The following is a 15634-nucleotide window of genomic DNA, read 5'->3' on the forward strand; positions in this document are numbered from 1 at the left end:
TCTATTGTTTAGGGTTAGGTCTCATTATTCTGACGAAGTGAACATGGCTCTCGATAAATCAATCGTAGCTGTCATCTGATATACAAACAATGGCTACTTCACAACTACTTCCTTTAGGTACGTAAAGATTCTGCTTCTTAGGAATAATTTTATCTGCTTTTTGATGTTGGTAATTGACGCGTTTTGCGACAGAACTGGTGGATAAGTGCGTGGGATCAAGGATTTGGGTCGTCATGAAAACCGACAGAGGTACGAAAGCAGGAAGTCATTGGCCGAATTAGATTGATCATCAGGATTAATAATTCAATATAACAGAATTTAGCGGAACTCTACTTGGATTTGACGATTTTGTCAGTAAGAAGCATCTCTTTTGGTTCGAGTTATTGGCATTTGCAAGTGAACTAATGAGACAATTTCTTTTATAGACATGGTTCTTTCCGATGTTACCGAATAGTAAGTTGACAACAAGCAAACACTCAAGAAATGACAAATAATTAAGCAGAACTCATAATAGCGACGCGCTGGGAAACCAAACACATCTTTCCAAGATCTTACTGAATGGCAATAATATCTGCATGGTATCGTATATCCTTAGCACCAAACTCGTAAGACCATCATCTGACAATTCCATTACAGCTTATTCCTGGAGGAGAACCAAGCGGCGAGAATGGTGCCACCGAAGAATAGAATTTTTGATAATAAAATTCGCCGCTCGATGCATAGCTCGCCGACAATGTACTATAAAAAATTCATTGAGAAGTTTTGTACGATTTAATGTTATACAACTTTAATCAAAGGAAAAAAAAATTAATAATATACAATCTATTTACATATATATTCTGCAATCTCGCGCAGTTCTCACTGATTTGCAAGCAGCGGTTTGGCAGGCAATTCAAGTGGCGACCATGGATAAAGCACGCCGCCGAATCCGAAATGCTGGACGACAGGAAATTTGCCCAAAACCTCTGCGCTATACATCTTTAGCAGCCCTGAATGTACCTTAGCCCATGATTGGACACCTGAGATGTCGTATAAGACTGGCGAGTGTTCGAAAAAGGGACCTCGTTTGACCTATAGAGCAAACGTTGATCAGCAAAGAATCAAGAATCTGCCAAGACGTTAAGCTTACATCATAAATAAAAGCGATCGCCCCAAAATACATATTTCTATATTTGAAGTCTTCCACTATTTGCGTATTCATGACTGCAGAAGGTCGTGGCATACCATATATAGACATATCTTGTGGTCTTTTTGTCGTTGATCTTGCTGCATGTTTCCTCTGATCTTGACTCTCGTGCCGTTCTTCAACACCTTTGAGCTGCGCAGATCCAATAATGTATGGCAAATGAAAATGGTCGTCTAGGCCCCATACTCCGTGGCTTCCTGCCGGCTCTAGAGTATACTTTTTGACAACCTTTCTGATAATTTGGAAATAATGAGTAAATATCCACAATATTTCTTTTCCTTCAATAGAGGCTCCGGTATCTGAATCCAATAATCCTAAAAACAAACAACCACCAAAGAAAGCCAGAAAACTAAGCTCATGCCCAGTACCAAAATCTAATCGCTGCAAGGATCCCAAACTAGCCATCAGATAAGCAGCAAGTTCGATCTTTGCTGATTGTACGACGTTCTTTTTTTCTAACAGCTGAGATATCAATGGATCAATCGTCTCTTCAACTTTTGCATACCACGTTTTATATGCCAGGTTGCCAAACCTTCGGGGGCCTGTAATCGGGGCAACTTCGTCGATTAGACTATCGAGTTTCTTTAAGATTGTAATTATGCCTTCGATACCATTTGAAAGATCCTCCTCTGACCTGGGTATCTCGAGTTCAGATACGCAATCAGATATATATGCAAGTAAAAACTGAATCCTTGCAAAAGCTGTCGTTGACTTGAAAAATTTCAAATCATCGCCTGTATGAATTCGCTTCTCTGGTAAACTGAATGATGCATCTTTAGATAACGCGTAAAATACTTCCCGATAGGCATCAGGACTTATTTTTACTGTAGTCATATTACTTTCTTTTCACTATCGGCCTCGTAAGACTTTTTGCGAGTCGGAAAGAATGGGTCTGAAAATACTCAGATCGATGCCAGATTGAGTATACTGTAAAGTTATTATCAAATGTATTCATCAGTTCATCAGTACCAAACACTGCTCAGGAATTACCATACACCCTTACCCAATGGAACTACCATCTCCGAGAACTTGATGCAATAATCTCTACATTTCCTTTGAGTTGGGATTGCCTTTAGATTTTGTCTATCGGTTTTAAGCTTGGTAGTACAGACTCCTCTTGATTAGTACGATTTATGACTAGAAACATAGTAGTGAATCAAAAGCATCTGATACTGAGATTATCAGCAAGAATTGTAACCTAACATTTTAAAAAATGGATCTATATTTTTCAAGACTCAAGTCGACCGTTATACTTACTCAGAGCCTGTAAAGATCTTAAACAGCAAAATCACACTCTTAGTTGCGACTAAGAGCAAAAGTGGATCTGTCTGGCTCTGACATTAGAATTAGATCATATAGAGTATCTGTCTCAGCACATTGTAATATCAAATTTGGAGTTTATTACTAAGAAAACCAATACAAACCAATACAAACCAATACAAACAAATAGGAACAAATAGGAACAAATAGGAACAAGTAGAAACAAATAGGAACAAATAGATCAAATTCTTAAAACCATAAAGTAGCAGATAGTATTAGAAAAGAACACCTAAAACACCTTTAGCCATTCAACGCCATTCATATTATCAAATCAAAACGTCAAACCCCTCAAAAGTTTGGCAATAGACCTTAAAAGATCAACCAAAATCAAACCTCTTAACAATTGCGTCATTGAAATGTGTTCAGGAAATTTCGGTTTCATGAAAACCAAGCCTTGGACATTTTCTTTGCATTCTTTGAAGCTTTAATCTGCTGCTCAAGCAAAAAATCCTTTATAGCTTTGCCAGTCCACTTGGACCAATCACTAGTAAAGTTAATTGCATCTCTACTTGCTTGTGAAATTCGAGGCGTTGCCGCTTCATGGGATCGTATTGCCCAATCGCGAGATTTCTCAGCCACCTTTGTGCTCAATTCTTTTGACCCATGGGCCGCCTCTTTGGCAAGATAAACCATTTTAACCCAATCACGCTGGATTTCTGGGTAGATGACTTCCTCAGAGTACTTCTTCGCGCGACCACCATGGCTGGACACCTGCTGCTGCCAGGATTTTATAGTAGGGCCATGCTCCTGAGCCAAGTCAGCTGTCGCTGTCTTCAGCTTGTTCGCACCATCTTTTAGCAAGCCATGCGATACTTTGCCGTAATGACTGAATACGCCTTTAAAATCAGACAAGGCATGATTAAATTGATTAGCCGATATAACAGCAGGCTGGGTCTTTGCTTCGAAATCCACAAGGTACCAGCGCTTGGTATAGACACCGTGAGATCCAAGATAGACTTCAAGAGTCACATTGATGGTGCCCCAAGCATCCTTGGGATTTACAGTAATTAAAGTCGATTCCTTGAAAGCCTTTTCGACTGTATAAGCTCTCGGCTTTGAAGTGACCGCATAAGCTTCTCGCACAGTCTGTACATCAAAGTTATCAACTTTAACGTGCGACGACCAGAAGGGAGACGGAATAGAGATCGATCTAGGAGCCTTGACCAGAATATTGTTTTGGCTGACATGAAATTTGAAATCATGATCTTCTGTAAAAGCAGTGATGAAAAATGCCGCGACTCCAAGGGTCATAATCGATATCCCAAGAATACGAATAGTAGTCGTTGTATTGACATCTGAAAGCAAGGAAATAAGTATATTGTCCTAAAAGCAGTTGTTAATCGAGTTTGATTAATGCTACTATATAACCCAAAATTAGTTTACCCGCTTGTTTATCTGTTCAGTGTTATAGTCTCTGACCTCGTCACTAGGTTGATCAGGTTTTAACATTTTTGCAAGAAGCTCGCTATCAGTGATCTGAATAAATTCAGAAAACGAAAATTTGCAGCATGCAGGTCGTTTGGCAGTTCTATAGGGAAATGTAGCAGGACCGATCCGGTCAATTACCGAGTTTGACTTTTCGTATATCGCAAATACAGAGACCATGCTCTCATCTCGAAAAATATCCAAACTCTGCGCTAGCTCAATCGATCTCGCATTGGGTGCATCTGCAGTGAAGTAAAATATAGCAAGATCGGGAAAAACTCGTTTACTTAATTGCAACCGGAAAACCTCAGATTCAGAAAGTGTATGATCTGTCCCAGAGACTGAAAACATAAGGACGCCTTTGGCGGTCTGAGAGATCTTTTCGTAACGAATAAAGCATGGGCTTTTGACAGTGACCAATGAATAGAGGAATGTCAAGCCAAGACGCAAGATCGAGAAATCTGACAAAATAAATTCAGATGATGTGGCGGTAGAATACATGTTGCGAATCTTATTCTGTACCGCTTCTGGCAGAATAAGATCTTCGGCATCCGTAAAGACCACAACGGTAGGAGCACCAAAAGTCCACGTCCATAAAGTACGGATAGTGTATAAAAAGTAAATTATACAGTCGTTTAAAACACTTGCGATAGAAAGAAAATAAGAATGTGTAGATTTGACCCCGTCAGCGGAATGTTCCATTATTGAGAAGGCAGCTGATTCGACAGATGGATCACGATCCGCTGCATTCTCATTTGGTAAATCGCCAACGAGTGTGCCTGTCTGCGTCAGCACAGAATGTACAGATCTGGTCGGTGAATTTTTACCATTGAAACTTGCAGTAGTGCTCGGCGACGGCGTCATCACAGTGGCCGAAGTCGAGTCAGCTACATAATTCTCAGAGTCGGTGTCGTTGTCTGCATGCTCGGATTGAGATTCCGAGAAACCGCCAACGCTAAATGACGAAATGTCGTCGCTGAATTCGTCGTCACCAATAATGGACATTTCAGTCATCACACTCTCCAGGTCCTCTTCGCGGGGATCAAGGTCCTGATCTAACGAGTTCGAGATCGAAGAGTCAAGATCGCGCGAAGGCATGACAAAAGAATACTCGGCGCCTTCATCGGACGGCAAGGAATCAGACAAGGCAACAGACATATCGGCAAGGAGTGCTTCTTGCTTATGGTCTGTAAGCTTGAGGGTGCTCTTGAGTTTAGTCAGTATCACATGTGAATGGGGAGATTTGCTGACGCAAGGATCAGAACGCACATGATCAGTCCAGAAGTGGCACAAAATACAGAAATACTATATGACAGAGGGGAAATTGGTATTATTGAGTGCTATAGAAATGAGTTACAGGGGAGAAAGAGATGATATCAGAAGACATGAGGTGGCACGAGGCAATTGTGTGACGCAAGTGGTATGACTGCCCTTGCCCCGCCGTTTCAGTGTCTTCGATGCGCCGTCGTTAAGGATACGGGCTGTGGATCTTTGAGGTAAAGACTGCTCGCAAGAGTATTGCTGTATCTGAATCGATAGCATGCTGAACAATTCTCAGCTCAGCTCTCTTCCGGCCTGTTACTGGGTCTCCTCGTAGTCTCGGATATCTCTTCGCTGGCTATTAAAAATCAATCACGTGTACTCGTGAACTGCTGACCTCGAAATGCGACCTACTACTGCCTCTATAATAACAAAGTAGATAAAAATGTTGAGTAGATGTTTTATTGCATTAGGTACTACTGTAATAAGTTCCCAAAAATCTTAAAATGCATCATCTAGCTTCAGACGTGGGGCGACGTTCATCGATAACAGCTCCTGGAACAACAACTTCGCAGCGTACGGAATCGTAAGCTTGTAAACATTCTTGGCCGACTTGCAAGTTGTACACCATCCATTATACCCCATCAATCCACAGACACTGCAGACATCGACTTCAAAGGCATCAGACGACAGCATGAGACGCTCAAGCAGTAACTGCGATGCACCATAGGCAATCAGACAATCACGTTCCATCTCTCCCAAACGAAGACCACCGTCTCGCGAACGACCTTCCGTAGGTTGACGAGTTAATACTGCTCGCGGACCGCGAGCACGCGCATGCATTTTGTCAAGAACCATATGCTTTAATTTCTGGTAATAGATAGGACCAAAGAAAATATATGCTTGCAGACACTCGCCGCTGATTCCTGAAGTTAGCATGTCCTTTCCGGAGTAACTGTATCCTTTCTCAATCAGAATCTTCGACATATCTTCGATCTTGCTACCTCCAAAAGCAGTACCGTACTGCAGAGAACCATCAAGAACTCCCGCTTTACCAGACACTAGCTCAATCATTTTACCAACAGTCATACGAGAAGGAAACCCATGAGGGTTCATAATAATATCAGGACACACTCCAGAATCTGAGAATGGCATATCCTCCTGTTGGACAATGATACCGCAAACACCTTTCTGTCCGTGACGAGACGAAAATTTATCTCCTAGCTCAGGACGCCGTGTCTGGCGCAGAAGAACCTTCACAAGAGGCTGTTCAGATTCCGATGCAGTTATCAGGACTTTGTCTATATAGCTCGGCTCTGGATTTTTGTAAACTACTGGACTGTCCTTGTAGTCTTCATAGGATTCAATAGGACCACCTGGTGCTCCAAGCATGCTGTCGGAGGCATTAGTCGGCACCTGTTTGTTAACATAAGTCATGCCACTAGACACTTGCTCTCCTACACCCGGTAAACCATCATTCTCAAGAATAGAATGCTTAAATATCGGGTCTCCATTTTGATCCTTTTTGATTCCATCTAAGCGATCATGGGTCTGATTGGAGTAGCGCTTCAAGGTAGTCGTGTTCTTCCGCAATACCTGGCATCGGCCAAAGCCGCGGTCAATTGATGCCTTGTTTAGAACTAGTGCATCTTCAATATCATATCCAGAGTAACTCATCACAGCAACTGTGGCATTCTGTCCAGCAGGAAGCTTGTCATATTGAATCAACTCAATAGTGCGCGTCTTAACCATTGGTTGTTGAGGGTACACCATAAGATACAGCAACGTATCTATTCTCTGGAGCTGATTATAAGCAATCGCTCCAATAGCTTGCTTACCCATAGCACACTGATATGTGTTTCGCGGAGACTGGTTATGATGCGGATATGGGATTAATCCCGCCACGGCACCAAGTACTGTAAATGGTTCGATTTCCAGATGAGTTGTACTATTATTTATCTGATGCTCGTAAATTGCAATATTGCAATCATTCTCTTCGTTGACATCAAGATATTCAACTATCCCTTTTTTTAAAAAGTCATCAAATGCCATACGTCCTTCTTTCAAAGCCTTAGAAAAAATTAGAATTAATGGCTACTTTCACTTCGCTAGAGCAAGAGCTTACCTCTATATGCTTTGGTAGTACCAAAGACTTCATTTTTTCAACTATTATCAGCGGTCGACAGATCCGACCACCATCGGTCGCAATGTGAACAGCTTTATGATGATGGTTAATGTTGAAGCTAATAAAAGCAGACACTCGTCCTTTCCTGCGAAGGTTTCGGAAACGGGTAACAAATTTCATTGGCGCCCGAGCAATTCCGAGTAATGTTCCGTTCAAAAAGATTCCGTATGCTCCAGGGGAATGCAGCTCATGACCAGTGATTGTAGAAATATCTTCAACTCCAAGGACATAAGCCAGCTTTTTTATCGGCTCTTCCTCATCATCGGTAGTAATATGTGTCATTAAAGCTAGATTTTTCACTAGTCCACAAGCTTCACCTTCAGGTGTATCGGAAGGGCAAACTGTAAATAACGTTAGCAAAATACAAGATGACTGTGAAAAAACTCTCCGCTTACGCATTCCAAATTGTGAAGGCTGCAATGACCGAGGACCTGAAACTTTTCTAGTCTTTTCAAACTGACTGGAGATACGAGTCATCATGCCCAATGCACTGATATAGCTCAATCTACTCAGTACATGAGTTACACCTGCACGCTCCATTTTGAATCGCTTCAGGGACCAGTTCCCCGTAGAAATGGCCCGATTCATGCCAGTTGTAATATTATTACTGTGAATTGTAATATTCATGAGCGCATCAAACTCGCTTGTTCTATTCGGCTTCTTTAAGACTTTATCAATACTCGTCTTAAAATCCGAGTTGAACTTTTTGAACAAGTCTTCAAATAAAAGTGAAAGCAGTTGTCCGGCCAATTCTAATCGCTTATTGCCTACATAGTCTCTATCATCAACGAGCTGTGGATTAACCATGGCCATTAAAACACGCCGAGTCATAATCGCCATGTATATAGCCTTCTCTCTAAAATCAAGATCATTGACTGTGATATGAGCAATAACAGTGTTGGCAAGTGCTTCCAGGCCTTCCTGCAATGGAGTGAGCCTAGGGCTCATGGGGCGGCGACTAGTCTTGACCTTTGATCCAATGTACTCCAGCGCTTGCTGTTGCGTGAAAATATTGAGCTTGGCACATTCTTCCATGTTTATCGAGAAAGCTTCTTGATAGCGAGAGTCGGCACCGGCCACAAGCTGCAAAATTTCAAAATCAGATGGAATACCGCAAGCCTTGAGAGCAAGGACAATAGGGATATCCTCCGAAATCGAATTATGCTTCAAATAAATTTTGCTGTGTTTGGTGAGAATGTATGTTTTAGATTTCCGCTCATGAGTCGAACTTGTCACTGACGCTTGAAAAATTCCTTTCTTCTCATCTGCTTCAACAATAATTCGGTTCTTACTCAGTTGCTCCTGAACAAGAATAACCTTCTCTGTTCCATTAACAATGAAATATCCACCAGGATCGAGAGGACATTCCATTAAGTTTGCCATTTCTTTCTCATCTTTGCCAGTCAAAACGCATCGAGCACTTCTCAGCATGATTGGCATTCGCCCAATCTCTAATCCTTTACGAATCACAATCTTCTTTCCGCGAGTATACTCAACATCCACAAAGACAGGCGCAGCGTAGGTCAGATCACGAAGCCGACACTCTTGCGGATGTATATTTGTATTCAAGCTATTCTGCTCTCTGCGCTGAGGCATTCCAACGCGGATATCAAGATACTTTAGGTAGAACTCAGGGTCGACATCGCTGACAACACGTTCGTTTGCTTTGACGATTTTCTTTATGTCGACATTCACAAAATAGTTGAACGAGTCCAAATGCTGCTTAACCAGGCCCTTAACTTTCAGAAATGCTGGCAATAGAAGCCATTTATCCTAGTTGTTGCCGTTAGGTGCTGTATAAGCGCAGTTGTTTCTCAAGTACTTACCTCTGCGGTTTTTATAGGATCAGTCAGACCTTTGCCCTGATACACCGGCTGCAACAGATCGTTGAACGATGAATCCGGATGACGTCCAGAGTCTTTCTCAGCCATATTGTACAAACCTATAATCCAGAAGTAGTTTGCCAATCAACCTAGAAAGCTCGTGTCGTATTTGTAAGCTGTAAGCTGAACAAAGCAAGTCTAGCTTTTTTTTTCTGGTTCTCCCAAGTAGCTAACTTCGGCTTCACGATAGTGAGCCGCAGGTTTCGGTTGGGCACCAAGTTCTATACCTCCTGATTATCTCCTCGAATAAAGCTAAATATTTTAGTATGCAAATTTCAACTAGCACCTTCAATTTTTGAGTATATTTGCAAATGCAAGGATTGAGACCTGCCAGTTTCCTGAGCAGGTCAATTAGGCGATTCTCTGCCTCTTGCATCCGCCAAAAGATTGCTTCACCGGCTACGAAATCACAGCACCTTGCGCATCCGCAGTACAACCTCAAGCATCTCGTTGCCAACTCCCAAGACTACATTATATCCAGCACCCGACGTCGCCTCCCTGCGGTGGCTCAGTCTATTCCAGTTATTATCGACCTCTATCGAGAAGCTAACTCGTGTCGCGCGAGACGAACGGAGATTTATACCGAGCGCAAGCAACTCCAGGGAAAGATCAAAAAATGCTCGGCAGAAAACCGGGCTGAGATACTGACTCGATTAATGGAGTTGAAGGAAATTGGCACTGAGATAGATGATATGATTGAGGGATTGGAGGTGAAAATTAGAGATCTAATGGATTCTGTACCGAATTTATTGCCAACTGATTGCCCCGTGAGCGAGGAATATGTAGTCAAGTACCTCTGTCCGCCCCCGCCGATTGGTACTGCAAAAGTGGTTGATGACAACAACTTTATAGTGCCGATAGACTATGATGAGAAGAGGCCAGATCATGTGGATATCGGAACGGCGCTAGGGATCATCGATTTACAAACTGCATCCAAAATATCGGGTCACGCTTTTTACTATCTACTAGGAGACGGCGCATTACTCGAGCAAGCCCTTGTTCAATTTGCTTTATCAAAGGCCCGTAAAAAAGGTTTTAAAGTAATGCTGCCGCCATCGGTTGTTCGACGAGAGTATGCCATGGCCTGTGGCTTTCGCCCGCGAGATGCAGATGGCGAACGGCAGATCTACAACTTGACTATTGCCGGAGGTGCTGCAGGCGATGAATTTCAAGAAGAAGGCGGTTTATGCCTAACCGGAACGGCGGAAATCCCTTTGGCAGGATGGGCCAGTGACAGGATCTTTAGCGCAGCAGAGCTGCCACTCAAAGTCGCGGGAGTTAGCCGAAGTTACCGTGCCGAAGCCGGTGCGCATGGTCGAGACACGCGTGGAATTTATCGCGTGCATGAATTTACAAAAGTCGAACTTTTTGCGTGGGTGCCAGGCAGATCCGAGTCGGGAGAATCAGAAACTTTGAATACGACTACATCAGAGGCCATGCTTGAAGAGCTGCGCGATCTACAAGAAGAGATCATGTCTGATCTTGGTCTGCACTGCCGTGTACTTAATATGCCGAGCACGGATCTAGGAGCATCGGCATACAAGAAGTACGACATTGAAGCATGGATGCCTGGCCGACAAGGATGGGGAGAAGTCACGTCAGCGTCCAACTGTACGGACTACCAGGCCCGAAGACTTCACACGCGTGTTCGGAACGCTACCCAGGAAATCTCTCATGCTCATACATTAAATGGCACGGCTATGGCTGTTCCGCGAGTGATTGTCGCTATACTGGAGAATTTTTATGATGCTGAAAGACAAGCGATTTGGATACCCAAACCTTTGAGAAGGTATTTGGACGACCGTGTATGGATCGGAAAAGATGATTTTTAAAAGACACTTATAGAGCATACAATCGGCTTCGTGTGTAAATAGTAATGCTAGATATCCTCAAACTAATTAAGCGGTTAAGTGTGCAATTACTGCTCCACCTACATATAATGTTATATTGAGTTGTGGGTTAGGGCCGAACATTTGATATCATCCCGCGAACAGTTCATTTATATATTTAACTATGGTCCATGTGCAGATTGATGCTCCGTTTGTCGGTGGTTCAAAGAAGTGCAGCTGTAAACATATGAAAAAAAACTCCGAAACTATGACTGAAGGTTGAGAACAGACAGGTCGGGGGGAGGGGGGTTTAGTCGCTAGAGACGTCTATATTAGAAAGCGCACGGGTGCTCGCGTATAGAGCTAGCTCAATTCGAAGCACGGTCCAGGATAAATTCTTATCGGCAAAAAAAGATGAGCCTTCCCTGTTTCTGTGGGTCGGTTATGACTATAGCTGAGTTATGAACTGTGTCTTATGGTGTTGGTAATTTCAGACGAAACATCTGCTTCTGTACGAATATCCAACCGCAGTAGCGTTCACTGCGGTATATAATCAGTCCGGTAGTGTACCTGCGAAAAGTAATATTCAAGACATGAGCAGTCACAATGTCGGCAACCCGCAGCTTATAGACGGTAACTGGAAGGAAGCTGAACAGGACGAAATCAAGCTAGAAGGCGAGCTCGAGCTGTCCTTAGACCCTCAGAGTGCGTCAGACAAAAAGGAGCACATATATTCAGAAGGAGGCCTGACGGCATGGTTAACAGTCGCTGGAGCTTTTGCCTGCATGTTTTGTGCTTATGGCTGGACTAACGCTATCGGAGTCTTTCAAGATTATTACAAGACACATCAGTTATCTCAGTATTCAGATTCTACAATCAGTTGGATCGGCTCCTTAAACGTGTGTTTGATGTACTTCTGCGGATTCGTATGCTAACCCCTTCATCCCGTGATAAAACTGAATGACACCGCTGACAAATTCGTGTAGTTTGCCGGACGTCTGTTTGACATGATAGGACCAAGATATCCGCTCTTATTTGGCTCAATATTGCAAGTACTGGGGTTGATGATGACGTCGATATCCTCCTCATACGGTGCAATTCTAGTCTGTCAAGGAATTATTGCGCCTGTAGGGTCTGCATTCGTGTATTATAGTGCGGTATCGTCTGTTCCTACTCACTTTCTGCGAAGACGAGGCTTGGCTATGGGAATTGCCTCATCAGGATCAAGTACGTTTTTTTTTTCAACCTCCAATTATTCATGGCTAATATCGCGAACTTGAAGGCGTTGGAACCACAGTCTACCCATTTTTGATTCGTCGTCTCTCAGTGCATACTTCTTTTGGTTGGACAATGCGATCCTGTGCATTTTTAATTGGCGGTCTACTAATATTCGCCAACCTGACCATTAAATCTGCCGTCAAGCCAAGTGGACTTCACCGCTTACGCTTAAGCGACGTAACTCGTCACTTTAGAGACCCGGAATTCAACATTTTAACTGCTGCAATTTTTTTTGGGTACTGGGGCGTTCTCATACCTTTCAATTACATGATTTCGTATGCACGGTACCGTGGTGTAGATGAGGACATGGCGAATTATCTGGTGTCGATTCTAAACGCAAGTAGTGCGGTGACTCGAGTGGTAAATGGTTATTTCAGCGATAAGGTGGGCAAATATAATGTCGACACAGCAGGGTTGTTAATGTCTTCAATCATGACTCTTGCATTGTGGATTCCTGTTCGAGGATTGACTGGATTGATATTGTATGCGATATTTTACGGTGTGGCTTCAGGAACTTTTATAATGGTCAGTCCCGCTTGCTGTGCCCAGATTTCGCCTGTGACAGACATTGGTACTCGAATTGGACTATCGTTCGCGGTAGCCAGTATAGCGGCTCTGACTGGTATTCCCATTGGAGGAGCGATCATAGCAGATGCCAGTAAAAACAGCCAATGGATCGGAATGATGATCTTCGCTGCTGTGCTTACGGCAGTTGCTGCTGTTATTCATTGGTCAGGTCGTGTACACCGGGTTGGTTGGAAGTTTAATAGAGTGTTTTGAATGGCGTTTACAAATTATTAAGCGACAGAAAAATTGGTTCTGGATTTTACTTTTTGGAGATCGTTGCTTTATATTTATTTCATAATAGATAATGCAATGACAAGAGTACTACCAGGCAATCAAGAAATCGAGATTCCGAGCATGACGAAGATTTGAGAAGGATTTTTATTAGCTACATTCTTGTACCAAGTGGAATGAACCATATGCTGTTGAGCTTAGCATGTTCAAGCGTAGTCTATTACAATTCAACCATATGATCTAACCTCTCTGTTGGTCCCCCAGATTTCGCGCTTCAACATTGCTTTCAGAAGTCGTCAACTCAATATCCATACCATCTGCTAAATTACTTAACCACCAAATATCGTCTTTATTGCATTTCGCAAATACCCGCAAAACTCGATAAAATTCAGCAATCAATCTGTGTGCAATAGAGTCATCAAGATGAAATTTTGTATAAAATTTAGCGTCAAGAAGACCCAATGAGAAAAATATCAAAGTCATCACACGCTTGGGACCAGAGACAACCACACTCTTAAGTTTGGAGAGCATGAAGAGAGTGATTACGAAAGGCGAAGAACCAGATACAGGGTATAAATCATCCATGTCATCTTCGTCGTCATAGATCCATTCATGACCAACACTCTTGCGCTGTTCTCGGTAATACCGTCCCGGCGGATACTGCTTACAATTCATATACTGTTCAGCTGATAAAGCAAAATTCTTGCGTATAGAAAATGGGCGTAAATCAGAAGCAAACGCATTATAGTCCAGTCGCGATCGCGGCACTGGCAAATCGTAGAATTCGTCGCTGAGCAATAAACTTGCTAAACTTGCAGGTTTAGGAGGCCAGATAGACTTTAGGATACAGCAGACTCCTCTAACGAGATGTACCCACGGCGTCGAAGTCAAAAATTGCTTTGTAGTCATAGTGGTACTTAGCCCATGCTCTCTAGCCGTTGTCGCTGTGGCAGCATTTGCTATCGAGTCCATTGTTAGTATATATGCAGTAAGTAGCATCTTATCAGCTTCACTTGAAGTGAGATGCCTTCGGAGAGCACCTTTGAGCAGGCTTATCGACTCTTTCCTGTGACCTCGCGATCGATTTTCAGCTGCGACAGCAGCTGCTGATGTGTTCTTATATTGTTTTTTTGCGTAAGTACTTGAAAATGCAAGAAGCGCGTGCATAAGGGGTTCGCTGGTAAAAGCTAATTCGGGAACCGATGTACTCCAAATTGGTTGCACGTTCTGAAGCATTCGTGCAATACTATCACTCACAACCGTCGAATACAAATGCATTAATCGCAAATCTTCCAAATCAAGTCCGCCGGCTCCTGGAGCTGGAAGTCTATTCATCGGATAGTAAGAATAATTCTCAGAGCTGTGTCGCAATGCACTTGAATGTACGGCATCCACAGTTGATTGAAATACATCAATCGGCTGCATCTGTCCGGCTAAGTTTATCGATGAAAACTTTGGCTTAACACCTATACCAGTAGTAGCAATTGCTGTCTCATTCTCTAGCATATCAGCAGCCGATTGGAACGAGCATGTCAGTCCCAAATGCGAGCAATTACTGCAACGCGGATGTGTCTCGTCGCACTTGACTCTCCGTTTCTTGCAAGTTCGACAACCAGTTCTCGATTTGCGATGAAGACGACGCTTGGAACCACGGCTATTGACAGCTGACTCGTCACCTACAGCTGACGGCGGACTCGCGCTTAAATCCTCTGTGCGGCTATGTTTTCTTAACGCGCGTTGACCGTTCACTGGCGAGTCCGAAGTAGGATGAGCTTCCGCGTCACGTTCTATTTCTAAAGACTTTGAAGCTTGAGCAGAAGCCGTTTCAAATTCTCCACTTACATTGGAAGGGTTTTTTAATGAGGAGCCGCCAGCAGCTTCGCTTATGTCATCCAACGCGCCATTAAAAGCCCTTTCAATATCGGAGACTCCTGATGCAGCTGGCACCAGAGCGACGGGTTGAATTTGCGCTTGAGTAGAACCATCCGAAGGCGCGATTTGAGAAGGATAAGCAGCGGCCGCAAACTGCCTGGCAACGTCCGCGCCCTCGTCTCCAGCCTGCGCAACATCTGGACTTCGAATACTGTCGTAATCTGGAAAAACATCGGGGAGCGCGCTGAGGGCGCCTTCTAAGAATGGAAACTGGTAGTCCTCTTCAGTTTCTAACCCTGAATCTGCGAGATCCATGAAAGAATCGTGCAGGAAAAAGTCGGTGAGAGCAACCATTGCGAAATGCTGAGAGCGGATATCAATTAACTCACTATGCTGACATGAAGATTGCTTGAGAAATAGGAAGTTATGATAACCTCAGCAGTCAGGTCTCCCACATCCCATATATAACTGTGTATATCTAGCAAAGCGGTTTTCCATCAAAAGATGATCTTGTGCATTTAGCTGACGAGTTTGCCAATAATGACAATGAACCTGCAGTCAAGTTGAGAATAATGGTGACCATCTGTGATTTATTTGT

General features: G+C 43.2%; 7 protein-coding genes across 7 annotated transcripts; 3 read left to right on the forward strand and 4 right to left on the reverse strand.

The window, feature by feature from the left end:
- The first annotated feature begins 5 nt into the window (after window positions 1-5).
- Window positions 6-844, forward strand: V2V93DRAFT_371075 (U6 snRNA-associated Sm-like protein LSm5). Its single transcript, XM_066910421.1, has 6 exons — window positions 6-117; window positions 193-249; window positions 316-354; window positions 426-453; window positions 515-578; window positions 637-844. Exons 1-6 carry the CDS (start codon window positions 90-92, stop codon window positions 685-687), a joined length of 267 nt encoding a protein of 88 aa, XP_066765423.1. The 5' UTR covers window positions 6-89; the 3' UTR covers window positions 688-844.
- Window positions 792-2181, reverse strand: V2V93DRAFT_371081 (Phosphotyrosyl phosphatase activator). Its single transcript, XM_066910422.1, has 2 exons — window positions 1130-2181; window positions 792-1071 (listed from the first exon to the last, which is right to left on the reverse strand). Exons 1-2 carry the CDS (start codon window positions 2018-2020, stop codon window positions 859-861), a joined length of 1104 nt encoding a protein of 367 aa, XP_066765424.1. The 5' UTR covers window positions 2021-2181; the 3' UTR covers window positions 792-858.
- Window positions 2182-2544: 363 nt separating this feature from the next.
- V2V93DRAFT_267103 (uncharacterized protein) lies at window positions 2545-5186 on the reverse strand. Its single transcript, XM_066907162.1, has 3 exons — window positions 4759-5186; window positions 3890-4710; window positions 2545-3829 (listed from the first exon to the last, which is right to left on the reverse strand). The coding sequence occupies exons 1-3, from the start codon at window positions 5087-5089 to the stop codon at window positions 2885-2887; spliced, it is 2097 nt and encodes a 698-aa protein (XP_066765425.1). The 5' UTR covers window positions 5090-5186; the 3' UTR covers window positions 2545-2884.
- A 506-nt stretch (window positions 5187-5692) lies between these two features.
- V2V93DRAFT_380808 (uncharacterized protein) lies at window positions 5693-9307 on the reverse strand (the record flags this gene model as incomplete). The annotated part of the gene is made up of 4 exons (XM_066912074.1): window positions 5693-7261; window positions 7317-7717; window positions 7772-9149; window positions 9203-9307. 4 exons carry the CDS (start codon window positions 9305-9307, stop codon window positions 5693-5695), a joined length of 3453 nt encoding a protein of 1150 aa, XP_066765426.1.
- On the forward strand, window positions 9197-11170 carry V2V93DRAFT_266228 (uncharacterized protein). The gene has a single exon (XM_066907161.1). The coding sequence runs from the start codon at window positions 9571-9573 to the stop codon at window positions 11089-11091; it is 1521 nt and encodes a 506-aa protein (XP_066765427.1). The 5' UTR covers window positions 9197-9570; the 3' UTR covers window positions 11092-11170.
- Window positions 11171-11681: 511 nt separating this feature from the next.
- On the forward strand, window positions 11682-13146 carry V2V93DRAFT_391593 (major facilitator superfamily domain-containing protein; the record flags this gene model as incomplete). Its single annotated transcript, XM_066912448.1, has 5 exons — window positions 11682-11793; window positions 11827-12014; window positions 12075-12315; window positions 12371-13024; window positions 13079-13146. The coding sequence occupies 5 exons, from the start codon at window positions 11682-11684 to the stop codon at window positions 13144-13146; spliced, it is 1263 nt and encodes a 420-aa protein (XP_066765428.1).
- A 65-nt stretch (window positions 13147-13211) lies between these two features.
- Window positions 13212-15616, reverse strand: V2V93DRAFT_371094 (uncharacterized protein). The gene has a single exon (XM_066910423.1). It carries the CDS (start codon window positions 15388-15390, stop codon window positions 13405-13407), a length of 1986 nt encoding a protein of 661 aa, XP_066765429.1. The 5' UTR covers window positions 15391-15616; the 3' UTR covers window positions 13212-13404.
- Window positions 15617-15634: the final 18 nt, after the last annotated feature.

This window comes from Kockiozyma suomiensis (assembly GCF_038497685.1).
Source record: "Kockiozyma suomiensis strain NRRL Y-17356 unplaced genomic scaffold V2V93scaffold_8, whole genome shotgun sequence".
Taxonomy (NCBI): Eukaryota; Fungi; Ascomycota; class Lipomycetes; order Lipomycetales; family Lipomycetaceae; genus Kockiozyma; species Kockiozyma suomiensis.

Bases quoted from the DNA above. Each gene is read 5' to 3' on its own strand.
- V2V93DRAFT_267103 (XM_066907162.1), bottom strand. From the start codon at position 5,089: ATGTCTGTTGCCTTGTCTGATTCCTTGCCGTCCGATGAAGGCGCCGAG. The intron at 4,711-4,758 runs GTAAAAATTCAC...TGACGCAGACAG, and splicing joins CACTACTGCAAGTTTCAATG to GCACACTCGTTGGCGATTTA. The intron at 3,830-3,889 runs GTAAACTAATTT...AACTGCTTTTAG, and splicing joins CTGAACAGATAAACAAGCGG to GACAATATACTTATTTCCTT.
- V2V93DRAFT_266228 (XM_066907161.1), top strand. From the start codon at position 9,571: ATGCAAGGATTGAGACCTGCCAGTTTCCTGAGCAGGTCAATTAGGCGA.
- V2V93DRAFT_371094 (XM_066910423.1), bottom strand. From the start codon at position 15,390: ATGGTTGCTCTCACCGACTTTTTCCTGCACGATTCTTTCATGGATCTC.
- V2V93DRAFT_371075 (XM_066910421.1), top strand. From the start codon at position 90: ATGGCTACTTCACAACTACTTCCTTTAG. The intron at 355-425 runs GTAAGAAGCATC...TTTCTTTTATAG, and splicing joins TGGATTTGACGATTTTGTCA to ACATGGTTCTTTCCGATGTT. The intron at 579-636 runs GTATCGTATATC...ATTCCATTACAG, and splicing joins ATGGCAATAATATCTGCATG to CTTATTCCTGGAGGAGAACC.
- V2V93DRAFT_371081 (XM_066910422.1), bottom strand. From the start codon at position 2,020: ATGACTACAGTAAAAATAAGTCCTGATGCCTATCGGGAAGTATTTTAC. The intron at 1,072-1,129 runs GTAAGCTTAACG...TTTGCTCTATAG, and splicing joins CGATCGCTTTTATTTATGAT to GTCAAACGAGGTCCCTTTTT.